Source organism: Hyperolius riggenbachi, chromosome 9 (genome assembly GCF_040937935.1).
Source record: "Hyperolius riggenbachi isolate aHypRig1 chromosome 9, aHypRig1.pri, whole genome shotgun sequence".
NCBI lineage: Eukaryota > Metazoa > Chordata > Amphibia > Anura > Hyperoliidae > Hyperolius > Hyperolius riggenbachi.
In genome coordinates, this window is record NC_090654.1 from 4,618,385 (window position 1) to 4,644,157 (window position 25,773).

The following is a 25,773-nucleotide window of genomic DNA, read 5'->3' on the forward strand; positions in this document are numbered from 1 at the left end:
TACGCTGTGTGTTTCCTGTCTAGGTGTGAAGCGAGCTCTGGGTGTGGAATAGGGAGAGGCCAGTGTTGGGTAATCAGTGCGCTGTGTGTTTCCTGTATGGGTGTGAAGCGAGCTCTGGGTGTGGAATAGGGAGAGGCCAGTGTTGGGTAATCAGTGCTGTGTGTTTCTTGTCTAGGTGTGAAGCGAGCTCTGGGTGTGGAATAGGGAAGGGCCAGTGTTGGGTAATCAGTGTGCTGTGTGTTTCCTGTCTAGGTGCGAAGCGAGTTCTGGGTGTGGAATAGGGAGAGGCCAGTGTTGGGTAATCAGTACGCTGTGTGTTTCCTGTCTAGGTGTGAAGCGAGCTCTGGGTGTGGAATAGGGAGAGGCCAGTGTTGGGTAATCAGTGCGCTGTGTGTTTCCTGTCTAGGTGTGAAGCGAGCTCTGGGGGTGGAATAGGGAGAGGCCAGTGTTGGGTAATCAGTGCGCTGTGTGTTTCCTGTCTAGGTGCGAAGCGAGTTCTGGGTGTGGAATAGGGAGAGGCCAGTGTTGGGTAATCAGTGCGCTGTGTGTTTCCTGTCTAGGTGCGAAGCGAGTTCTGGGTGTGGAATAGGGAGAGGCCAGTGTTGGGTAATCCGGGCACTGTGTGTTTCCTGTCTGGGTGTGGAGCGAGCTCTGGGTGTGGAATAGGGAGAGGCCAGTGTTGGGTAATCAGTGCGCTGTGTGTTTCCTGTCTAGGTGTGAAGCGAGCTCTGGGTGTGGAATAGGGAGAGGCCAGTGTTGGGTAATCAGTGCGCTGTGTGTTTCCTGTCTAGGTGTGAAGCGAGCTCTGGGTGTGGAATAGGGAGAGGCCAGTGTTGGGTAATCAGTGCTGTGTGTTTCCTGTGTAGGTGCGAAGCGAGTTCTGGATCTGGACAAGTTCCGGGAGGATAAAGGAAGGGATTTTTTCTCCAGCTCCATCGGCCATTCCCGGGATTTCTCTCTGGGAGAAGCTCTCTGGCAATGTTCAAACCTCTTCAGCAATGTGAAGCTGAAGCTGAGTCACAAGCGGATCATGCTGTTCACCAATGAGGACAACCCACATGCCGGGGATCCGGACAAAGCCATGCAGGCCAGGGCCAAGGCCAAAGACCTCTGCGAAACAGGTGAGATAGCATAGCATTGGCTGTTGCCTGAACACAGGGGCTGTGGGGGGGGGGGCTGCCTGGATACACAAGGAGCTGCCTGAGTACACGAGGGGCTCCCTGAACACACGAGGGGCCGTCATTTAGGGGTTTCCTACTGAAATCTTAGGAAGTGTTTCCTGGGAGGGTTTCTGTAACATTTTGGGTTATTGTGCTTATGATGGTATTTCTTCTGAAAGTACACAAGATAGTGGGCATTGGAGAAGTATGTCCAAAGGACCGCAGTAGAGATGACAAGAAGAGGACCAAGGACCTCAATAGAGATAGCAAGAAAAGAGGAGCAAGGACCTTCTATAGAGATAGCAAGAAAAGAGGAGCAAGGACCTCAATAGAGATAGCAAGAAAAGAGGAGCAAGGACCTCAATAGAGATAGCAAGAAAAGAGGGCCAAGGACCTCTATAGAGATAGCAAGAAAAGAGGAGCAAGGACCTCTATAGAGATAGCAAGAAAAGAGGAGCAAGGACCTTCTATAGAGATAGCAAGAAAAGAGGGCCAAGGACCTCAATAGAGATAGCAAGAAAAGAGGAGCAAGGACCTTCTATAGAGATAGCAAGAAAAGAGGAGCAAGGACCTCAATAGAGATAGCAAGAAAAGAGGAGCAAGGACCTTCTATAGAGATAGCAAGAAAAGAGGCCCGAGGACCTCTATAGAGATAGCAAGAAAAGAGGGCCAAGGACCTCAATAGAGATAGCAAGAAAAGAGGAGCAAGGACCTCAATAGAGATAGCAAGAAAAGAGGAGCAAGGACCTCTATAGAGATAGCAAGAAATGAGGAGCAAGGACCTCTATAGAGATAGCAAGAAAAGAGGGCCAAGGACCTTCTATAGAGATAGCAAGAAAAGAGGAGCAAGGACCTTCTATAGAGATAGCAAGAAAAGAGGAGCAAGGACCTTCTATAGAGATAGCAAGAAAAGAGGAGCAAGGACCTTCTATAGAGATAGCAAGAAAAGAGGAGCAAGGACCTTCTATAGAGATAGCAAGAAAAGAGGGCCAAGGACCTTCTATAGAGATAGCAAGAAAAGAGGAGCAAGGACCTTCTATAGAGATAGCAAGAAAAGAGGAGCAAGGACCTTCTATAGAGATAGCAAGAAAAGAGGAGCAAGGACCTTCTATAGAGATAGCAAGAAAAGAGGGCCAAGGACCTTCTATAGAGATAGCAAGAAAAGAGGAGCAAGGACCTTCTATAGAGATAGCAAGAAAAGAGGAGCAAGGACCTCTATAGAGATAGCAAGAAAAGAGGAGCAAGGACCTCTATAGAGATAGCAAGAAAAGAGGAGCAAGGACCTCTATAGAGATAGCAAGAAAAGAGGAGCAAGGACCTTCTATAGAGATAGCAAGAAAAGAGGAGCAAGGACCTTCTATAGAGATAGCAAGAAAAGAGGAGCAAGGACCTTCTATAGAGATAGCAAGAAAAGAGGAGCAAGGACCTCTATAGAGATAGCAAGAAAAGAGGAGCAAGGACCTTCTATAGAGATAGCAAGAAAAGAGGAGCAAGGACCTTCTATAGAGATAGCAAGAAAAGAGGAGCAAGGACCTTCTATAGAGATAGCAAGAAAAGAGGGCCAAGGACCTTCTATAGAGATAGCAAGAAAAGAGGAGCAAGGACCTCTATAGAGATAGCAAGAAAAGAGGAGCAAGGACCTTCTATAGAGATAGCAAGAAAAGAGGAGCAAGGACCTTCTATAGAGATAGCAAGAAAAGAGGAGCAAGGACCTCTATAGAGATAGCAAGAAAAGAGGGCCAAGGACCTTCTATAGAGATAGCAAGAAAAGAGGAGCAAGGACCTTCTATAGAGATAGCAAGAAAAGAGGGCCAAGGACCTTCTATAGAGATAGCAAGAAAAGAGGAGCAAGGACCTTCTATAGAGATAGCAAGAAAAGAGGAGCAAGGACCTTCTATAGAGATAGCAAGAAAAGAGGGCCAAGGACCTCTATAGAGATAGCAAGAAAAGAGGAGCAAGGACCTTCTATAGAGATAGCAAGAAAAGAGGAGCAAGGACCTTCTATAGAGATAGCAAGAAAAGAGGAGCAAGGACCTCTATAGAGATAGCAGGAAAAGAGGAGCAAGGACCTCTATAGAGATAGCAAGAAAAGAGGAGCAAGGACCTCTATAGAGATAGCAGGAAAAGAGGAGCAATGACCTTCTATAGTGATAGCAAGAAAAGAGGAGCAAGGACCTTCTATAGAGATAGCAAGAAAAGAGGAGCAAGGACCTTCTATAGTGATAGCAAGAAAAGAGGGCCAAGGACCTTCTATAGAGATAGCAAGAAAAGAGGAGCAAGGACCTTCTATAGAGATAGCAAGAAAAGAGGAGCAAGGACCTTCTATAGAGATAGCAAGAAAAGAGGAGCAAGGACCTTCTATAGAGATAGCAAGAAAAGAGGGCCAAGGACCTTCTATAGAGATAGCAAGAAAAGAGGAGCAAGGACCTTCTATAGAGATAGCAAGAAAAGAGGAGCAAGGACCTCTATAGAGATAGCAAGAAAAGAGGAGCAAGGACCTCTATAGAGATAGCAAGAAAAGAGGAGCAAGGACCTCTATAGAGATAGCAAGAAAAGAGGAGCAAGGACCTCTATAGAGATAGCAAGAAAAGAGGAGCAAGGACCTCTATAGAGATAGCAAGAAAAGAGGAGCAAGGACCTTCTATAGAGATAGCAAGAAAAGAGGGCCAAGGACCTCAATAGAGATAGCAAGAAAAGAGGAGCAAGGACCTCTATAGAGATAGCAAGAAAAGAGGAGCAAGGACCTTCTATAGAGATAGCAAGAAAAGAGGAGCAAGGACCTTCTATAGAGATAGCAAGAAAAGAGGAGCAAGGACCTTCTATAGAGATAGCAAGAAAAGAGGGCCAAGGACCTTCTATAGAGATAGCAAGAAAAGAGGGCCAAGGACCTTCTATAGAGATAGCAAGAAAAGAGGGCCAAGGACCTTCTATAGAGATAGCAAGAAAAGAGGAGCAAGGACCTCTATAGAGATAGCAAGAAAAGAGGAGCAAGGACCTTCTATAGAGATAGCAAGAAAAGAGGGCCAAGGACCTCTATAGAGATAGCAAGAAAAGAGGAGCAAGGACCTTCTATAGAGATAGCAAGAAAAGAGGGCCAAGGACCTCTATAGAGATAGCAAGAAAAGAAGCCCGAGGACCTCTATAGAGATAGCAAGAAAAGAGGGCCAAGGACCTCTATAGAGATAGCAAGAAAAGAGGGCCAAGGACCTTCTATAGAGATAGCAAGAAAAGAGGAGCAAGGACCTTCTATAGAGATAGCAAGAAAAGAGGGCCAAGGACCTCTATAGAGATAGCAAGAAAAGAGGAGCAAGGACCTCTATAGAGATAGCAAGAAAAGAGGAGCAAGGACCTTCTATAGAGATAGCAAGAAAAGAGGAGCAAGGACCTTCTATAGAGATAGCAAGAAAAGAGGAGCAAGGACCTTCTATAGAGATAGCAAGAAAAGAGGGCCAAGGACCTTCTATAGAGATAGCAAGAAAAGAGGAGCAAGGACCTTCGATAGAGATAGCAAGAAAAGAGGGCCAAGGACCTTCTATAGAGATAGCAAGAAAAGAGGGCCAAGGACCTCTATAGAGATAGCAAGAAAAGAGGAGCAAGGACCTTCTATAGAGATAGCAAGAAAAGAGGAGCAAGGACCTTCTATAGAGATAGCAAGAAAAGAGGGCCAAGGACCTTCTATAGAGATAGCAAGAAAAGAGGAGCAAGGACCTTCTATAGAGATAGCAAGAAAAGAGGAGCAAGGACCTCTATAGAGATAGCAAGAAAAGAGGGCCAAGGACCTCTATAGAGATAGCAAGAAAAGAGGAGCAAGGACCTTCTATAGAGATAGCAAGAAAAGAGGAGCAAGGACCTCTATAGAGATAGCAAGAAAAGAGGAGCAAGGACCTTCTATAGAGATAGCAAGAAAAGAGGAGCAAGGACCTCCTATAGAGATAGCAAGAAAAGAGGAGCAAGGACCTTCTATAGAGATAGCAAGAAAAGAGGGCCAAGGACCTTCTATAGAGATAGCAAGAAAAGAGGAGCAAGGACCTCTATAGAGATAGCAAGAAAAGAGGGCCAAGGACCTCTATAGAGATAGCAAGAAAAGAGGAGCAAGGACCTCTATAGAGATAGCAAGAGAAAGAGGAGCAAGGACCTCTATAGAGATAGCAAGAAAAGAGGAGCAAGGACCTCTATAGAGATAGCAAGAAAAGAGGGCCAAGGACCTCTATAGAGATAGCAAGAAAAGAGGAGCAAGGACCTTCTATAGAGATGGCAAGAAAAGAGGAGCAAGGACCTCTATAGAGATAGCAAGAAAAGAGGAGCAAGGACCTTCTATAGAGATAGCAAGAAAAGAGGCCCGAGGACCTGAAGTCACACAAGCAATGCCGGTATCTGATTATAGTACAAATGTAGCATCACAACATGGGCAGAAGTGAAAGTGATCCTCGTTTTATTGTTCTAGGACTGGCTTTCAGGAATTGCTACCTTCATGATGATCCATACTCACCGAGGCCAGTACTATTATACAGAACAACATCACATGTAGCTCCCAGCCTTAATAATAAAGGCCCAAACAGGGCCTGTCCTGTTCAGTAAATAATGTACCTGCCACACATGGAGAAGATGAAATTGCTTTCGGCATACATTGGGCAATGACTGAAGACTTCCCACCTCTAGTTGGGTCTCTGGCCTGTACAAGGTCCAGAGGTGTCCTGAAACTCTAAACACTACTACCTGAAGGAGTGGTCCATCTAGAGAAATGGTGTGTGATCAGATGCACCTGTTTATCCCTACACACACGCTCACCAGCGCTCTTTTATGCAGCACACTTGTTGAACAACTTTTATTGTGAAACAAGTTGAAACAACTGAAAAAAATTTCTGTTGGATTGACTTCTTATCAGTCTTATCAGCTGTTTGAACAATAGCAAAATACTTTTTTTTTAGTTGTTTCACAATAAAAGTTTTGATAATTGTGCTGCATAAAAGAGCGCTGTTGAGCGTGTGTGGGGCTTAACTCGTGCGTTCACCCGGGCTCTCCATCCGCCAGGCGTTCATCAGATGTACAATAATAAATTAGAGAGCAATGGTGCTTCATAAATTGGTTAATATCCCTGAACAATATAGGGTGGGGCCAACCTAAGTACTGGAATCAGATTAATTGGAGCAAAAAAGAAAGGTCCTCAGGCCACCATGATTATACCAATACACAAAAAGATTTATTGCAAAATTTCCTGGGTAATCTGAGAGGGAGTCAACTCCCGATCTATAGAGACATCATTGTAGTTTTGTACATTTACGGAGTCATCCATTGATACCTGTTCCTGCATTAATGATTCCAAAGCTGCTAATGTTTCTCTCTCACTCAATGTGAGAGGGGTATAATTCTGTCGCTGTTCTATTGATTGCTGAGAAGATTGTCCATAAGACAATTTTAGCAAGACTTTTCTCAGGAACAGGTATATGTCCTTATAGATTTCAAAAATGTCACCAGAGGTGGTTGGGGAGAAAGACAGTCCTCGCTTTAACAATGAAATATGTCTGTCCTGGAGTTGAAAGACAGAAAGATTTATTATATTCCTGCCGATCTCCTCATTTCTAAGTTCTATTTCCTCTGGTTCCCGCTCCTGGTGACTCTGACTGGTAACTCCTCGTCTGTCTGATCGTGTCTGTATTCCTGTTCTGTCCCCCTCACTCCTCCATTTTTCCATTCTCCTCGACCTCCTCTGCCTCGTCCTCTTCCTTTTTTGTTCCTCCCTCGTCCTCTCCTGGGGGTATTGCTCTCTTCTAAAAAAGTGACAGATTTTTTACTTCCCGTGGATCCATCAGTATCAATACTCGATGGCTCCAAACTCTCAAGTCCAGAGGAACCTTTTCTACCCCTTCTTGATTTTTTCTGTTCTATTCTATTAATTGGGTTAAGGGCCTCATCCGAGTCCCAACCTGCTAGGTCTTTCTGAAATTTTTGTTGCTTTTGTTTCTTAATACTGGCCTGTATTTTCTCAATCTGCCTCTTTAAGTTCTCATTAAAAGAATTGAACTCTATATGGGTACTTAGTGTGTTCAATTCAGTCACACTATCTGAAATTTCTTCAGTAATTTCCTTAAGTTGTTCCCGTTCCTCATCAGCCATCATCTTTAAGATTTCTAGTCCCCGTTCAAGAGATTTTTCTTTCCATTTTTCCACAAAACGTGGAGTTAGGAGGTTACCGGCAGGAATAATTCTCTCTAATATACCATTAGGTATTACACCTGCCTTTACATAGGACTCCAGGAGGGAGGCATTCCACTTCCTTTTTAATTGTTTTATCAACAGGTTTTTATGTAAAAAAAAACAATTCCTTAAGTTCCGAGAGGTCACTGTCTGTCTCCACAGCCACATGAGTAAAACTAGCAGCAATTTCACCATCCAGATCTTCACCTATTGTGTAAGCCATGTCAAGGAAATTTCTTAACAGACCCAAATATGCAAGAAACTTGAATAAAAACCAGGGGAGGAACTCAATTGTATACAACAATTCAGGGCAATTAGGGATGCCAGACTAAATTATCCAGCCAATGCAATTTGTTAATTTAACAAGCCTAAATCAAGTACAATAATAAATGAGAGAGCAATGGTGCTTCATAAATTGGTTAATATCCCTGAACAATATAGGGTGGGGCCAACCTAAGTACTGGAATCAGATTAATTGGAGCAAAAAAGAAAGGTCCTCAGGCCACCATGATTATACCAATATACAAAAAAATTTATTGCAAAATAATCCATACAAAGCACAATCCCCTGAATGTAGCCCATAAATAAGTAACGATCCCTCCCCAAAATTTAAAAACCAACAAAGCATGCGGAGCAGAGGTTATGCATGAGTGATGCAGTGCCCGCTACTAGATCAGCATGTCAATCACTGGCCCAGGCCTATAAGATTATACACACCAACACAGTCGCCCGCGCATACATACACCTTTCATTCTGCCATCATATCTCAAAAGTGTCTTCGGGGGCCCCCCTCTTCCTCCCTTTGTCTCAGGATAGGATTGTCCATATATACGTTACAAGTTCCAGTAATATTAGCCAACGGCTTCCGGATATCTTGTCACATGATTCCCCCGAAAACACTTTTGAGATATGATGGCAGAATGAAAGGTGTATGTATGCGCGGGCGACTGTGTTGGTGTGTATAATCTTATAGGCCTGGGCCAGTGATTGACATGCTGATCTAGTAGCGGGCACTGCATCACTCATGCATAACCTCTGCTCCGCATGCTTTGTTGGTTTTTAAATTTGGGGAGGGATCGTTACTTATTTATGGGCTACATTCAGGGGATTGTGCTTTGTATGGATTATTTTGCAATAAATCTTTTTGTATATTGGTATAATCATGGTGGCCTGAGGACCTTTCTTTTTTGCTCCAATTAATCTGGTTCATCAGATGTACTAAGGCAGCTGGGAGTGCATGTGGGTAGAACAGACACAACTGCTGTAGAAGGCCTTCTTTTCATTGTCTCCAATAAGGGAATGATTGTTCTGGAAGTTCTCTGGCTTACTCTGTCATTTCTGCAGAAGCTGAGATGGGACAGTGCGTAGTTCAGGCAGTATTTCTCAAGGATGAGGTCATATAGAGACACATCCAGGCCTAGGAATACGATGCTGTGATCAGAGAGCGTATATATCCTGCACTTCTGACTAAAGTCCTGGAGGTTTGAAACTGTCAGTTTTGTCTGTGAAGAGGTCTGATTATTATTATTATTATTATGACTGTAACCATCCTGGTCTTTGCTTAAAGAGAATCTGTATTGTTAAAATCACACAAAAGTAAACATACCAGTGCGTTAGGGGACATCTCCTATTCCCCTCTGTCACAATTTCACCGCTCCCCGCCGCATTAAAAGTAGTCAAAAACTGTTTTAAAAAGTTTGTTTGTAAACAAACAAAATGGCCACCAAAACAGGATGTAGGTTGATGTACAGTATGTCCACACATAGAAAATACATCCATACACAAGCAGGCTGTATACACCCTTCCTTTTGAATCTCAATAGATCACTTGTGTGTTTACCTTCTGTCCCCTGCAGCTCTCATCCACTGAATACTAGTGACAGGCTGATCGTTTCTTCCTGCAGACAGCTCTGCCCTGTGTCTGTAATTCCTCAGTATGTGTCAGCCAGCTCCTTTCACAGCCTAACAGAGGATTTTTATCCAGCTCTCTATCACTGATAAGAGAGCAGAGACTCTGCTGGCTTATGCAAATAACACACACACTGGAGTGTGCATAGAGGGGCCTGGAGAGGGGTGTGCAGCCTTCCAGACACAGGGCGACAAGTCAGACAGGGGAAAGATACATTGATTTATTACAGAGACGGTGATAGTAGAAAGTTCTGCAGTAAGCCAGAGCACATTAGAATAGGTTTAGGAACCTGTAGGATGGTAGAAAAAAGGATGACATTTTTGTTACAGAGTCTCTTTAAGCTGGTGTATAGAGGTATCGTCTGGGAAAGATTTGTAGTTGTTATACGTTCTGCTGGCCTTGGCATTGAGGATAACTTGTGCAGGCCTGCAGTGATTTCTATATGATTTGCTTCACTCGTCCATTTCTCCACATAGTCCTCTTTGCTCCTGGCTGTGGTGGGATTTATCTGGGCTCTTGATAGGACCTGTGTGGATCTGGATTTGGGAGGAGCACAGAAATGACCACTTCTTTCACAGCACATGGCTTTTCTTGGTCTTCATTTTGTGACTCACTCCACTATGACTTCATAGTGGCGTGAGTCAGGGCTGCTGCGCTGTAGGTGGGCCCAGTAGGACAGCACTCTCTTCTGTATCTCTGTAGTGGAAGGAGTCAGGGCTCCTGCTCTGTAGGTGGGCCCAGTAGGACAGCACTCTCTTCTGTATCTCTGTAGTGGGAGGAGTCAGGGCTCCTGCTCTGTAGGTGGGCCCAGTAGGACAGCACTCTCTTCTGTATCTCTGTAGTGGGGGGAGTCAGGGCTGCTGCGCTGTAGGTGGGCCCAGTAGGACAGCACTCTCTTCTGTATCTCTGTAGTGGGAGGAGTCAGGGCTGCTGCGCTGTAGGTGGGCCCAGTAGGACAGCACTCTCCTCTGTATCTTTGTAGTGGAAGGAGTCAGGGCTGCTGCGCTGTAGGTGGGCCCAGTAGGACAGCACTCTCTTCTGTATCTCTGTAGTGGGGGGAGTCAGGGCTGCTGCGCTGTAGGTGGGCCCAGTAGGACAGCACTCTCTTCTGTATCTCTGTAGTGGAAGGAGTCAGGGCTCCTGCTCTGTAGGTGGGCCCAGTAGGACAGCACTCTCTTCTGTATCTCTGTAGTGGGAGGAGTCAGGGCTCCTGCTCTGTAGGTGGGCCCAGTAGGACAGCACTCTCTTCTGTATCTCTGTAGTGGGGTGAGTCAGGGCTGCTGCGCTGTAGGTGGGCCCAGTAGGACAGCACTCTCTTCTGTATCTCTGTAGTGGAAGGAGTCAGGGCTGCTGCGCTGTAGGTGGGCCCAGTAGGACAACACTCTCTTCTGTATCTCTGTAGTGGAAGGAGTCAGGGCTGCTGCGCTGTAGGTGGGCCCAGTAGGACAGCACTCTCTTCTGTATCTCTGTAGTGGAAGGAGTCAGGGCTGCTGCGCTGTAGGTGGGCCCAGTAGGACAGCACTCTCTTCTGTATCTCTGTAGTGGAAGGAGTCAGGGCTGCTGCGCTGTAGGTGGGCCCAGTAGGACAGTACTCTCTTCTGTATCTCTGTAGTGGGAGGAGTCAGGGCTGCTGCTCTTTAGGTGGGCCCAGTAGGACAGCACTCTCTTCTGTATCTCTGTAGTGGGAGGAGTCAGGGCTGCTGCGCTGTAGGTGGGCCCAGTAGGACAGTACTCTCTTCTGTATCTCTGTAGTGAGGGGAGTCAGGGCTGCGGCGCTGTAGGTGGGCCCAGTAGGACAGCACTCTCTTCTGTATCTCTGTAGTGGGGGGAGTCAGGGCTGCTGCGCTGTAGGTGGGCCCAGTAGGACAGCACTCTCTTCTGTATCTCTGTAGTGGAAGGAGTCAGGGCTGCTGCGCTGTAGGTGGGCCCAGTAGGACAGTACTCTCTTCTGTATCTCTGTAGTGGAAGGAGTCAGGGCTGCTGCTCTGTAGGTGGGCCCAGTAGGACAGCACTCTCTTCTGTATCTCTGTAGTGGGAGGAGTCAGGGCTGCTGCGCTGTAGGTGGGCCCAGTAGGACAGTACTCTCTTCTGTATCTCTGTAGTGGAAGGAGTCAGGGCTGCTGCGCTGTAGGTGGGCCCAGTAGGACAGTACTCTCTTCTGTATCTCTGTAGTGGGAGGAGTCAGGGCTGCTGCTCTGTAGGTGGGCCCAGTAGGACAGCACTCTCTTCTGTATCTCTGTAGTGGGAGGAGTCAGGGCTGCTGCGCTGTAGGTGGGCCCAGTAGGACAACACTCTCTTCTGTATCTCTGTAGTGGAAGGAGTCAGGGCTGCTGCTCTGTAGGTGGGCCCAGTAGGACAGCACTCTCTTCTGTATCTCTGTAGTGGGAGGAGTCAGGGCTGCTGCGCTGTAGGTGGGCCCAGTAGGACAGTACTCTCTTCTGTATCTCTGTAGTGGGGGGAGTCAGGGCTGCTGCGCTGTAGGTGGGCCCAGTAGGACAGCACTCTCTTCTGTATCTTTGTAGTGGGAGGAGTCAGGGCTGCTGCTCTGTAGGTGGGCCCAGTAGGACAGCACTCTCTTCTGTATCTCTGTAGTGGGGGGAGTCAGGGCTGCTGCTCTGTAGGTGGGCCCAGTAGGACAGTACTCTCTTCTGTATCTTTGTAGTGGGGGGAGTCAGGGCTGCTGCGCTGTAGGTGGGCCCAGTAGGACAGTACTCTCTTCTGTATCTCTGTAGTGGAAGGAGTCAGGGCTGCTCCTCTGTAGGTGGGCCCAGTAGGACAGCCCTCTCTTCTGTATCTCTGTAGTGGGAGGAGTCAGGGCTGCTGCGCTGTAGGTGGGCCCAGTAGGACAGTACTCTCTTCTGTATCTCTGTAGTGGGAGGAGTCAGGGCTGCTGCGCTGTAGGTGGGCCCAGTAGGACAGTACTCTCTTCTGTATCTCTGTAGTGGAAGGAGTCAGGGCTGCTCCTCTGTAGGTGGGCCCAGTAGGACAGCACTCTCTTCTGTATCTCTGTAGTGGGGGGAGTCAGGGCTGCTGCGCTGTAGGTGGACCCAGTAGGACAGTACTCTCTTCTGTATCTCTGTAGTGGGGGGAGTCAGGGCTGCTGCTCTGTAGGTGGGCCCAGTAGGACAGCACTCTCTTCTGTATCTCTGTAGTGGGGGGAGTCAGGGCTGCTGCGCTGTAGGTGGGCCCAGTAGGACAGCCCTCTCCTCTGTATCTCTGTAGTGGGAGGAGTCAGGGCTGCTGCTCTGTAGATGGGCCCAGTAGGACAGCACTCTCTTCTGTATCTCTGTAGTGGGAGGAGTCAGGGCTGCTGCGCTGTAGGTGGGCCCAGTAGGACAGTACTCTCTTCTGTATCTCTGTAGTGGGAGGAGTCAGGGCTGCTGCTCTGTAGATGAGCCCAGTAGGACAGCCCTCTCTTCTGTATCTCTGTAGTGGGGGGCAGGGCTGCTCCTCTGTAGGTGGGCCCAGTAGGACAGTACTCTCTTCTGTATCTCTGTAGTGGGAGGAGTCAGGGCTGCTGCGCTGTAGGTGGGCCCAGTAGGACAACACTCTCTTCTGTATCTTTGTAGTGGAAGGAGTCAGGGCTGCTGCGCTGTAGGTGGGCCCAGTAGGACAGTACTCTCTTCTGTATCTCTGTAGTGGAGTGAGTCAGGGCTGCTGCTCGGTAGGTGGGCCCAGTAGGACAGCACTCTCTTCTGTATCTCTGTAGTGGGAGGAGTCAGGGCTGCTGCGCTGTAGGTGGGCCCAGTAGGACAACACTCTCTTCTGTATCTTTGTAGTGGAAGGAGTCAGGGCTGCTGCGCTGTAGGTGGGCCCAGTAGGACAGCACTCTCTTCTGTATCTCTGTAGTGGGGGGAGTCAGGGCTGCTGCGCTGTAGGTGGGCCCAGTAGGACAGCACTCTCTTCTGTATCTCTGTAGTGGAAGGAGTCAGGGCTGCTGCTCTGTAGGTGGGCCCAGTAGGACAACACTCTCTTCTGTATCTTTGTAGTGGAAGGAGTCAGGGCTGCTGCGCTGTAGGTGGGCCCAGTAGGACAGTACTCTCTTCTGTATCTCTGTAGTGGAGTGAGTCAGGGCTGCTGCTCGGTAGGTGGGCCCAGTAGGACAGCACTCTCTTCTGTATCTCTGTAGTGGAAGGAGTCAGGGCTGCTGCTCTGTAGGTGGGCCCAGTAGGACAACACTCTCTTCTGTATCTTTGTAGTGGAAGGAGTCAGGGCTGCTGCGCTGTAGGTGGGCCCAGTAGGACAGTACTCTCTTCTGTATCTCTGTAGTGGAGTGAGTCAGGGCTGCTGCTCGGTAGGTGGGCCCAGTAGGACAGCACTCTCTTCTGTATCTCTGTAGTGGAAGGAGTCAGGGCTGCTGCTCTGTAGGTGGGCCCAGTAGGACAACACTCTCTTCTGTATCTCTGTAGTGGGGTGAGTCAGGGCTGCTGCTCGGTAGGTGGGCCCAGTAGGACAGCACTCTCTTCTGTATCTCTGTAGTGGAAGGATTCAGGGCTGCTGCTCGGTAGGTGGGCCCAGTAGGACAGCACTCTCTTCTGTATCTTTGTAGTGGAAGGAGTCAGGGCTGCTGCGCTGTAGGTGGGCCCAGTAGGACAGCACTCTCTTCTGTATCTCTGTAGTGGGGGGAGTCAGGGCTGCTGCGCTGTAGGTGGGCCCAGTAGGACAGCACTCTCTTCTGTATCTCTGTAGTGGGGGGAGTCAGGGCTGCTGCGCTGTAGGTGGGCCCAGTAGGACAGCACTCTCTTCTGTATCTCTGTAGTGGGGTGAGTCAGGGCTGCTGCTCGGTAGGTGGGCCCAGTAGGACAGCACTCTCTTCTGTATCTCTGTAGTGGAAGGAGTCAGGGCTGCTGCGCTGTAGGTGGGCCCAGTAGGACAGCACTCTCCTCTGTATCTTTGTAGTGGGAGGAGTCAGGGCTGCTGCGCTGTAGGTGGGCCCAGTAGGACAGCACTCTCTTCTGTATCTCTGTAGTGGGGGGAGTCGGGGCTGCTGCGCTGTAGGTGGGCCCAGTAGGACAGCACTCTCTTCTGTATCTCTGTAGTGGAAGGAGTCAGGGCTGCTGCGCTGTAGGTGGGCCCAGTAGGAGAGCCCTCTCCTCTGTATCTTTGTAGTGGGAGGAGTCAGGGCTGCTGCGCTGTAGGTGGGCCCAGTAGGACAGTACTCTCTTCTGTATCTCTGTAGTGGAAGGAGTCAGGGCTGCTGCACTGTAGGTGGGCCCAGTAGGACAGTACTCTCTTCTGTATCTCTGTAGTGGGGGGAGTCAGGGCTGCTGCGCTGTAGGTGGGCCCAGTAGGAGAGCCCTCTCCTCTGTATCTTTGTAGTGGGAGGAGTCAGGGCTGCTGCGCTGTAGGTGGGCCCAGTAGGACAGCACTCTCCTCTGTATCTCTGTAGTGGGAGGAGTCTGGGCTGCTGCGCTGTAGGTGGGCCCAGTAGGACAGCACTCTCTTCTGTATCTCTGTAGTGGGGGGAGTCAGGGCTGCTGCGCTGTAGGTGGGCCCAGTAGGACAGCCCTCTCCTCTGTATCTCTGTAGTGGGAGGAGTCAGAGCTGCTGCGCTGTAGGTGGGCCCAGTAGGACAGTACTCTCTCCTGTATCTCTGTAGTGGAAGGAGTCAGGGCTGCTGCTCTGTAGATGGGCCCAGTAGGACAGCACTCTCTTCTGTATCTCTGTAGTGGGAGGAGTCAGGGCTGCTGCGCTGTAGGTGGGCCCAGTAGGACAGTACTCTCTTCTGTATCTCTGTAGTGGGGGGAGTCAGGGCTGCTGCGCTGTAGGTGGGCCCAGTAGGACAGTACTCTCTCCTGTATCTCTGTAGTGGAAGGAGTCAGGGCTGCTGCGCTGTAGGTGGGCCCATTAGGACAGTACTCTCTTCTGTATCTCTGTAGTGGAAGGAGTCAGGGCTGCTGCGCTGTAGGTGGGCCCAGTAGGACAGTACTCTCTTCTGTATCTCTGTAGTGGGGGGAGTCAGGGCTGCTGCGCTGTAGGTGGGCCCAGTAGGACAGCCCTCTGTTCTGTATCTCTGTAGTGGGGGGAGTCAGGGCTGCTGCGCTGTAGGTGGGCCCAGTAGGACAGCCCTCTGTTCTGTATCTCTGTAGTGGGGGGAGTCAGGGCTGCTGCGCTGTAGGTGGGCCCAGTAGGACAGCACTCTCTTCTGTATCTCTGTATCTCTGTAGTGGGGGGAGTCAGGGCTGCTGCGCTGTAGGTGGGCCCAGTAGGACAGCACTCTCTCCTGTATCTCTGTAGTGGAAGGAGTCAGGGCTGCTTCGCTGTAGGTGGGCCCAGTAGGACAGTACTCTCTTCTGTATCTCTGTAGTGGGGGGAGTCAGGGCTGCTGCGCTGTAGGTGGGCCCAGTAGGACAGCCCTCTCTTCTGTATCTCTGTAGTGGGGGGAGTCAGGGCTGCTGCTCTGTAGGTGGGCCCAGTAGGACAGCGCTCTCTTCTGTATCTCTGTAGTGGGGGGAGTCAGGGCCGCTGCGCTGTAGGTGGGCCCAGTAGGACAGCACTCTCTTCTGTATCTCTGTAGTGGGGGGAGTCAGGGCTGCTGCTCTGTAGGTGGGCCCAGTAGGACAGCACTCTCTTCTGTATCTCTGTAGTGGGGGGAGTCAGGGCTGCTGCTCGGTAGGTGGGCCCAGTAGGACAGCACTCTCTTCTGTATCTCTGTAGTGGGAGGAGTCAGGGCTGCTGCGCTGTAGGTGGGCCCAGTAGGACAGCACTCTCTTCTGTATCTCTGTAGTGGGAGGAGTCAGGGCTGCTGCGCTGTAGGTGGGCCCAGTAGGACAGTACTCTCTTCTGTATCTCTGTAGTGGGGGGAGTCAGGGCTGCTGCGCTGTAGGTGGGCCCAGTAGGACAGCCCTCTCTTCTGTATCTCTGTAGTGGGAGGAGTCAGGGCTGCTGCTCGGTAGGTGGGCCCAGTAGGACAGCACTCTCTTCTGTATCTCTGTAGTGGGAGGAGTCAGGGCTGCTGCGCTGTAGGTGGGCCCAGTAGGACAGCACTCTCCTCTGTATCTCTGTAGTGGAAGGAGTCAGGGCTGCTGCGCTGTAGGTGGGCCCAGTAGGACAGCACTCTCTTCTGTATCTTTGTAGTGGGAGGAGTCAGGGCTGCTGCGCTGTAGGTGGGCCCAGTAGGACAGCACTCTCTTCTGTATCTCAAGCAGTAATGCAAACCCTTTGACTGCCTGTTGGACATATTTCTCTTGTCACATGATGTCATCTCCTGATTTCCTCAAACCCTCTCTGTGCCTGTTGGATGTATTTCCCTTTTCACATGACGGCATGTCCTGATTTCCTTAGCCCCTGACTGCCCGTTGGATGTATTTCCCTTGTCGTATGATGCCATGTCCTGATTTCCTCAGACCCTCTCTGTGGCTGTTGGATGTATCTCTCTTGTCACATGACACTATCTCCTGATTTCTGAATCTTGTATCCTCAGGAATCATCTTGGATCTGATGCACCTGGAGAAGGCGGGTGGATTTGACATCTCTGTATTTTATCGGGATATTGTGAATACCGATGAGGATGAAGACCTTGGTGTGCAGTTTAAAGCATCCACCAAATTGGATGACTTAATGAAAAAAGTTCGGGCAAAAGAGAACAGGAAGAGAGCGCTGTGCAGGTAACCAGCTGGGATCTCTGGAAGATAATTGAGGAGAGCCCTGTGCAGGTAACCAGCAGGGATGTCTGGGGGATAATTGAGGAGAGCCCTGTGCAGGTAACCAGCTGGGATCTCTGGAAGATAATTGAGGAGAGCGCTCTGCAGGTAACCAGCAGGGATCTCTGGGGGATAATTGAGGAGAGCCCTGTGCAGGTAACCAGCTGGGATCTCTGGGGGATAATTGAGGAGAGCCCTGTGCAGGTAACCAGCAGGGATCTCTGGGGGATAATTGAGGAGAGCCCTGTGCAGGTAACCAGCAGGGATCTCTGGGGGATAATTGAGGAGAGGGCTTTGCAGGTAACCAGCAGGGATCTCTGGGGGATAATTGAGGAGAGCCCTGTGCAGGTAACCAGCAGGGATTGCTGGGGGATAATTGAGGAGAGCCCTGTGCAGGTAACCAGCAGGGATCTCTGGGGGATAATTGAGGAGAGCGCTCTGCAGGTAACCAGCAGGGATCTCTGGGGGATAATTGAGGAGAGGGCTGTGCAGGTAACCAGCTGGGATCTCTGGAAGATAATTGAGGAGAGCGCTCTGCAGGTAACCAGCAGGGATCTCTGGGGGATAATTGAGGAGAGCCCTGTGCAGGTAACCAGCAGGGATCTCTGGGGGATAATTGAGGAGAGCGCTGTGCAGGTAACCGGCAGGGATGTCTGGGGGATAATTGAGGAGAGCCCTGTGCAGGTAACCAGCAGGGATCTCTGGGGGATAATTGAGGAGAGCGCTGTGCAGGTAACCAGCAGGGATCTCTGGGGGATAATTGAGGAGAGCCCTGTGCAGGTAACCAGCAGGGATCTCTGGGGGATAATTGAGGAGAGCGCTGTGCAGGTAACCGGCAGGGATTTCTGGGGGATAATTGAGGAGAGGGCTTTGCAGGTAACCGGCAGGGATTGCTGGGGGATAATTGAGGAGAGGGCTGTGCAGGTAACCGGCAGGGATTGCTGGGGGATAATTGAGGAGAGGGCTTTGCAGGTACGGTAACCAGCAGGGATCTCAGGGGGATAATTGAGGAGAGCCCTGTGCAGGTATCCGGCAGGGAATTCTGGGGGATAATTGAGGAGAGCCCTGTGCAGGTATCCGGCAGGGATTGCTGGGGGATAATTGAGGAGAGGGTTGTGCAGGTATCTGGCAGGGATTTATGGGGGAAAATTGAGGAGTCGGGCATACAGACGAGACGGGATTGGCTCTCCTAGATGTCGGGAACGGCCAACCTGCCGAGTTTTGTACAAGACGGTCTACGTGGGAAAGGCAAGTGATGGTCACACCCTGCAGGTTTTCTGTTCCGTTTCTGTAGGTTGCTACCTGAAGAATTATTGACCACTATCCAAATAGAAGAAAGACTGGGTCTCTACCTGGATTTATGCAAAATTTGCAGGTTTATTTTAAGTACTATAACCACTAAAAAACACAAGGTTTCGTCCAGAGGCCCGTCTCAAGTGTTACCACTTGGGTATTAACCACTACCCAACCGCTGTTGGTATTAAAACGTCAGTTTGCCTCTGTTAATGTCAAGCAGTGGTGATACCTTGTAATACCTGATGCGTAGCTCCATTATTTCATCCTCTGTACCCCTTGTACCGTGCCTGTACCCGCTCCTCCTCCAATCCCCCTTCCTCTGCCTCTCCTGTGTATGCATGGCAATGTGTCACGCATTGTAGGCCAGGCAGATGCTGAGTTTGCCGGTTTTGTTTCATCCAATGCAGGATTTCCCTGAAGTTGGGGAATGATGTCAGTCTTGCCGTCGGTGTCTATAACTTGATCCAGAAAGCCATGAAACCATCACCTATCAAACTTTACCGGGAAAACAACGAACCAGTGAAAACCAAAACACGTTCTTTCAATCGGGAGAATGGAAGCCTACTCCTTCCCAGCGACATAAAGAAATCACAGGTAGTGGCAGAAGGAAGTGATGTCACAGGTAGTGGCAGAAGGCAGTGACGTCGCAGGTAGTGGCAGAAGGCAGTGGCGTCGCAGGTAGTGGCAGAAGGCAGTGGCGTCGCTGGTAGTGGCAGAAGGCAGTGACGTCGCAGGTAGTGGCAGAAGGCAGTGACGTCGCAGGTAGTGGCAGAAGGCAGTGGCGTCGCAGGTAGTGGCAGAAGGCAGTGACGTTGCAGGTAGTGGCAGAAGGAAGTGACGTCACAGGTAGTGGCAGAAGGAAGTGACGTCGCAGGTAGTGGCAGAAGGCAGTGGCGTCACAGGTAGTGGCAGAAGGAAGTGACATCACAGGTAGTGGCAGAAGGAAGTGACGTCGCAGGTAGTGGCAGAAGGCAGTGACGTCGCAGGTAGTGGCAGAAGGCAGTGACGTCGCAGGTAGTGGCAGAAGGCAGTGACGTCGCAGGTAGTGGCAGAAGGCAGTGGCGTCGCAGGTAGTGGCAGAAGGCAGTGACGTTGCAGGTAGTGGCAGAAGGCAGTGACGTCGCTGGTAGTGGCAGAAGGCAGTGGCGTCGCAGGTAGTGGCAGAAGGCAGTGACGTCGCAGGTAGTGGCAGAAGGCAGTGACGTCGCTGGTAGTGGCAGAAGGCAGTGGCGTCGCAGGTAGTGGCAGAAGGCAGTGACGTCGCAGGTAGTGGCAGAAGGAAGTGACGTCACAGGTAGTGGCAGAAGGAAGTGACGTCGCAGGTAGTGGCAGAAGGAAGTGACGTCGCAGGTAGTGGCAGAAGGAAGTGACGTCGCAGGTAGTGGCAGAAGGCAGTGACGTCGCAGGTAGTGGCAGAAGGCAGTGACGTCGCTGGTAGTGGCAGAAGGCAGTGGCGTCGCAGGTAGTGGCAGAAGGCAGTGACGTCGCAGGTAGTGGCAGAAGGAAGTGACGTCGCAGGTAGTGGCAGAAGGAAGTGACGTCGCAGGTAGTGGCAGAAGGAAGTGACGTCGCAGGTAGTGGCAGAAGGAAGTGACGTCGCAGGTAGTGGCAGAAGGAAGTGACGTCGCAGGTAGTGGCAGAAGGAAGTGACGTCGCAGGTAGTGGCAGAAGGCAGTGACGTCGCAGGTAGTGGCAGAAGGCAGTGACGTCGCAGGTAGTGGCAGAAGGAAGTGACGTCGCAGGTAGTGGCAGAAGGAAGTGACGTCGCAGGTAGTGGCAGAAGGAAGTGACGTCGCAGGTAGTGGCAGAAGGAAGTGACGTCGCAGGTAGTGGCAGAAGGCAGTGACGTCGCAGGTAGTGGCAGAAGGCAGTGACGTCGCAGGTAGTGGCAGAAGGCAGTGACGTCGCAGGTAGTGGCAGAAGGCAGTGACGTCGCAGGTAGTGGCAGAAGGAAGTGACGTCGCAGGTAGTGGCAGAAGGCAGTGACGTCGCAGGTAGTGGCAGAAGGCAGTGACGTCGCAGGTAGTGGCAGAAGGAAGTGACGTCGCAGGTAGTGGCAGAAGGAAGTGACGTCGCAGGTAGTGGCAGAAGGAAGTGATGTCGCAGGTAGTGGCAGAAGGCAGTGACATCGCTGGTAGTGGCAGAAGGCAGTGACGTCGCTGGTAGTGGCAGAAGGCAGTGGCATCGCTGGTAGTGGCAGAAGGCAGTGATGTCGCTGGTAGTGGCAGAAGGAAGTGACGTCACAGGTACTTGGCAGAAGGAAGTGACGTCACAGGTACTTGGCAGAAGGAAGTGACGTCGCTGGTAGTGGCAGAAGGCAGTGATGTCGCTGGTAGTGGCAGAAGGCAGTGACGTCGCAGGTAGTGGCAGAAGGCAGTGACGTCGCAGGTAGTGGCAGAAGGCAGTGACGTCGCAGGTAGTGGCAGAAGGCAGTGACGTCGCTGGTAGTGGCAGAAGGCAGTGGCGTCGCAGGTAGTGGCAGAAGGCAGTGACGTCGCAGGTAGTGGCAGAAGGAAGTGACGTCGCAGGTAGTGGCAGAAGGAAGTGACGTCGCAGGTAGTGGCAGAAGGAAGTGACGTCGCAGGTAGTGGCAGAAGGAAGTGACGTCGCAGGTAGTGGCAGAAGGCAGTGACGTCGCAGGTAGTGGCAGAAGGCAGTGACGTCGCTGGTAGTGGCAGAAGGCAGTGGCGTCGCAGGTAGTGGCAGAAGGCAGTGACGTCGCAGGTAGTGGCAGAAGGAAGTGACGTCGCAGGTAGTGGCAGAAGGAAGTGACGTCGCAGGTAGTGGCAGAAGGAAGTGACGTCGCAGGTAGTGGCAGAAGGAAGTGACGTCGCAGGTAGTGGCAGAAGGAAGTGACGTCGCAGGTAGTGGCAGAAGGAAGTGACGTCGCAGGTAGTGGCAGAAGGCAGTGACGTCGCAGGTAGTGGCAGAAGGCAGTGACGTCGCAGGTAGTGGCAGAAGGCAGTGACGTCGCAGGTAGTGGCAGAAGGCAGTGACGTCGCAGGTAGTGGCAGAAGGCAGTGACGTCGCAGGTAGTGGCAGAAGGAAGTGACGTCGCAGGTAGTGGCAGAAGGAAGTGACGTCGCAGGTAGTGGCAGAAGGAAGTGACGTCGCAGGTAGTGGCAGAAGGCAGTGACGTCGCAGGTAGTGGCAGAAGGCAGTGACGTCGCTGGTAGTGGCAGAAGGCAGTGATGTCGCTGGTAGTGGCAGAAGGCAGTGACGTCGCTGGTAGTGGCAGAAGGCAGTGACGTCGCTGGTAGTGGCAGAAGGCAGTGACGTCGCTGGTAGTAGCAGAAGGAAGTGACGTCACAGGTACTTGGCAGAAGGAAGTGACGTCACAGATACTTGGCAGAAGGAAGTGACGTCACAGGTACTTGGCAGAAGGAAGTGACGTCGCTGGTAGTGGCAGAAGGCAGTGACGTCGCTGGTAGTGGCAGAAGGCAGTGGCGTCGCTGGTAGTGGCAGAAGGCAGTGACGTCGCTGGTAGTGGCAGAAGGCAGTGACGTCGCTGGTAGTGGCAGAAGGCAGTGACGTCGCTGGTAGTAGCAGAAGGAAGTGACGTCACAGGTACTTGGCAGAAGGAAGTGACGTCACAGGTACTTGGCAGAAGGAAGTGACGTCACAGGTAGTGGCAGAAGGAAGTGACGTCGCTGGTAGTGGCAGAAGGCAGTGACGTCGCTGGTAGTAGCAGAAGGAAGTGACGTCACAGGTACTTGGCAGAAGGAAGTGACGTCACAGGTACTTGGCAGAAGGAAGTGACGTCACAGGTAGTGGCAGAAGGAAGTGACGTCGCTGGTAGTGGCAGAAGGCAGTGACGTCGCTGGTAGTGGCAGAAGGCAGTGACGTCGCTGGTAGTGGCAGAAGGCAGTGACGTCGCTGGTAGTGGCAGAAGGCAGTGACGTCGCTGGTAGTGGCAGAAGGCAGTGACCGTCGCTGGTAGTAGCAGAAGGAAGTGACGTCACAGGTACTTGGCAGAAGGAAGTGACGTCACAGGTAGTGGCAGAAGGAGTAACAGATGAGCTCTCTGTTGGTAGTACACTGGTGTAAGTATTGCATTCTGCCCTATGTTCTGTTATTTCAGACTTATAGCAACAAGCAGATTGTGATGGAGAAGGAGGAGACTGACGAGCTGAAGAGATTTGATGATCCCAGCTTGGTTCTCATCGGTTTTAAACCCATCAGTTTCCTGAAGAAGCATCATTTTATCAAACCTATGCAGTTTGTTTACCCGGAGGAGTCCCTGGTGACTGGTGAGTATTATGGTGATGTCAGAGAGAGATAGAGGTGATGGTGGTGTGCAGATACACCCCACGCATTATTCTATGTGTACACTGTTATTCCTGCAGGGGGCAGCACACATTATTCCATGTATACACTGTTATTCCTGCAGGGGGCAGCACACATTATTCTATGTATACACTGTTATTCCTGCAGGGGGCAGCACACATTCTATGTATACACTGTTATTCCTGCAGGGGGCAGCACACATTATTCTATGTATACACTGTTATTCCTGCAGGGGGCAGCACACATTCTATGTATACACTGTTATTCCTGCAGGGGGCAGCACACATTATTCTATGTATACACTGTTATTCCTGCAGGGGGCAGCACACATTATTCTATGTATACACTGTTATTCCTGCAGGGGGCAGCACGCATTATTCTATGTATACACTGTTATTCCTGCAGGGGGCAGCACACATTATTCCATGTATACACTGTTATTCCTGCAGGGGGCAGCACACATTATTCCATGTATACACTGTTATTCCTGCAGGGGGCAGCACACATTATTCTATGTATACACTGTTATTCCTGCAGGGGGCAGCACACATTATTCCATGTATACACTGTTATTCCTGCAGGGGGCAGCACACATTATTCTATGTATACACTGTTATTCCTGCAGGGGGCAGCACACATTATTCTATGTATACAGTGTTATTCCTGCAGGGGGCAGCACACATTATTCCATGTATACACTGTTATTCCTGCAGGGGGCAGCACACATTATTCTATGTATACACTGTTATTCCTGCAGGGGGCAGCACACATTATTCCATGTATACACTGTTATTCCTGCAGGGGGCAGCACACATTATTCCATGTATACACTGTTATTCCTGCAGGGGGCAGCACACATTATTCTATGTATACACTGTTATTCCTGCAGGGGGCAGCACACATTATTCCATGTATACACTGTTATTCCTGCAGGGGGCAGCACACATTATTCTATGTATACACTGTTATTCCTGCAGGGGGCAGCACACATTATTCTATGTATACAGTGTTATTCCTGCAGGGGGCAGCACACATTATTCCATGTATACACTGTTATTCCTGCAGGGGGCAGCACACATTATTCTATGTATACACTGTTATTCCTGCAGGGGGCAGCACACATTATTCCATGTATACACTGTTATTCCTGCAGGGGGCAGCACACATTATTCCATGTATACACTGTTATTCCTGCAGGGGGCAGCACACATTATTCCATGTATACACTGTTATTCCTGCAGGGGGCAGCACACATTATTCTATGTATACACTGTTATTCCTGCAGGGGGCAGCACACATTATTCTATGTATACACTGTTATTCCTGCAGGGGGCAGCACACATTATTCTATGTATACACTGTTATTCCTGCAGGGGGCAGCACACATTCCATGTATACACTGTTATTCCTGCAGGGGGCAGCACACATTATTCTATGTATACACTGTTATTCCTGCAGGGGGCAGCACGCATTATTCTATGTATACACTGTTATTCCTGCAGGGGGCAGCACACATTATTCCATGTATACACTGTTATTTCTGCAGGGGGCAGCACACATTCTATGTATACACTGTTATTCCTGCAGGGGGCAGCACACATTCTATGTATACACTGTTATTCCTGCAGGGGGCAGCACGCATTATTCTATGTATACACTGTTATTCCTGCAGGGGGCAGCACACATTATTCTATGTATACACTGTTATTCCTGCAGGTGGCAGCACACATTATTCTATGTATACACTGTTATTCCTGCAGGGGGCAGCACACATTATTCTATGTATACACTGTTATTCCTGCAGGGGGCAGCACACATTCTATGTATACACTGTTATTCCTGCAGGGGGCAGCACACATTATTCTATGTATACACTGTTATTCCTGCAGGGGGCAGCACACATTATTCTATGTATACACTGTTATTCCTGCAGGGGGCAGCACACATTATTCTATGTATACACTGTTATTCCTGCAGGGGGCAGCACACATTATTCTATGTATACACTGTTATTCCTGCAGGGGGCAGCACACATTGTTATTCCTGCAGGGGGCAGCACACATTATTCTATGTATACACTGTTATTCCTGCAGGGGGCAGCACACATTATTCTATGTATACACTGTTATTCCTGCAGGGGGCAGCACACATTATTCTATGTATACACTGTTATTCCTGCAGGGGGCAGCACACATTATTCCATGTATACACTGTTATTCCTGCAGGGGGCAGCACACATTATTCTATGTATACACTGTTATTCCTGCAGGGGGCAGCACACATTATTCTATGTATACACTGTTATTCCTGCAGGGGGCAGCACACATTATTCTATGTATACAGTGTTATTCCTGCAGGGGGCAGCACACATTATTCCATGTATACACTGTTATTCCTGCAGGGGGCAGCACACATTATTCTATGTATACACTGTTATTCCTGCAGGGGGCAGCACACATTCTATGTATACACTGTTATTCCTGCAGGGGGCAGCACACATTATTCTATGTATACACTGTTATTCCTGCAGGGGGCAGCACACATTATTCCATGTATACACTGTTATTCCTGCAGGGGGCAGCACACATTATTCTATGTATATACACTGTTATTCCTGCAGGGGGCAGCACATATTATTCCATGTATACACTGTTATTCCTGCAGGGGGCAGCACACATTATTCCATGTATACACTGTTATTCCTGCAGGGGGCAGCACACATTATTCTATGTATACACTGTTATTCCTGCAGGGGGCAGCACACATTATTCCATGTATACACTGTTATTCCTGCAGGGGGCAGCACACATTATTCCATGTATACACTGTTATTCCTGCAGGGGGCAGCACACATTATTCTATGTATACACTGTTATTCCTGCAGGGGGCAGCACACATTATTCTATGTATACACTGTTATTCCTGCAGGGGGCAGCACACATTATTATATGTATACACTGTTATTCCTGCAGGGGGCAGCACACATTCCATGTATACACTGTTATTCCTGCAGGGGGCAGCACACATTATTCTATGTATACACTGTTATTCCTGCAGGGGGCAGCACGCATTATTCTATGTATACACTGTTATTCCTGCAGGGGGCAGCACGCATTATTCTATGTATACACTGTTATTCCTGCAGGGGGCAGCACACATTATTCCATGTATACACTGTTATTTCTGCAGGGGGCAGCACACATTCTATGTATACACTGTTATTCCTGCAGGGGGCAGCACACATTATTCTATGTATACACTGTTATTCCTGCAGGGGGCAGCAC

General features: G+C 50.0%; 1 protein-coding gene across 1 annotated transcript in view; it reads left to right on the forward strand.

The window, feature by feature from the left end:
• Positions 1–22,484, forward strand: part of XRCC6 (X-ray repair cross complementing 6) — a 67,268-nt gene extending 44,784 nt beyond the window's left edge. Inside the window, exons 5-8 of the mRNA XM_068252808.1 lie at positions 867–1,121; positions 16,687–16,870; positions 18,610–18,796; positions 22,284–22,484. Coding sequence (XP_068108909.1) covers positions 867–1,121; positions 16,687–16,870; positions 18,610–18,796; positions 22,284–22,484 — 827 coding nt within the window. The remainder of the gene's footprint in view (positions 1–866; positions 1,122–16,686; positions 16,871–18,609; positions 18,797–22,283) is intronic.
• Positions 22,485–25,773: the final 3,289 nt, after the last annotated feature.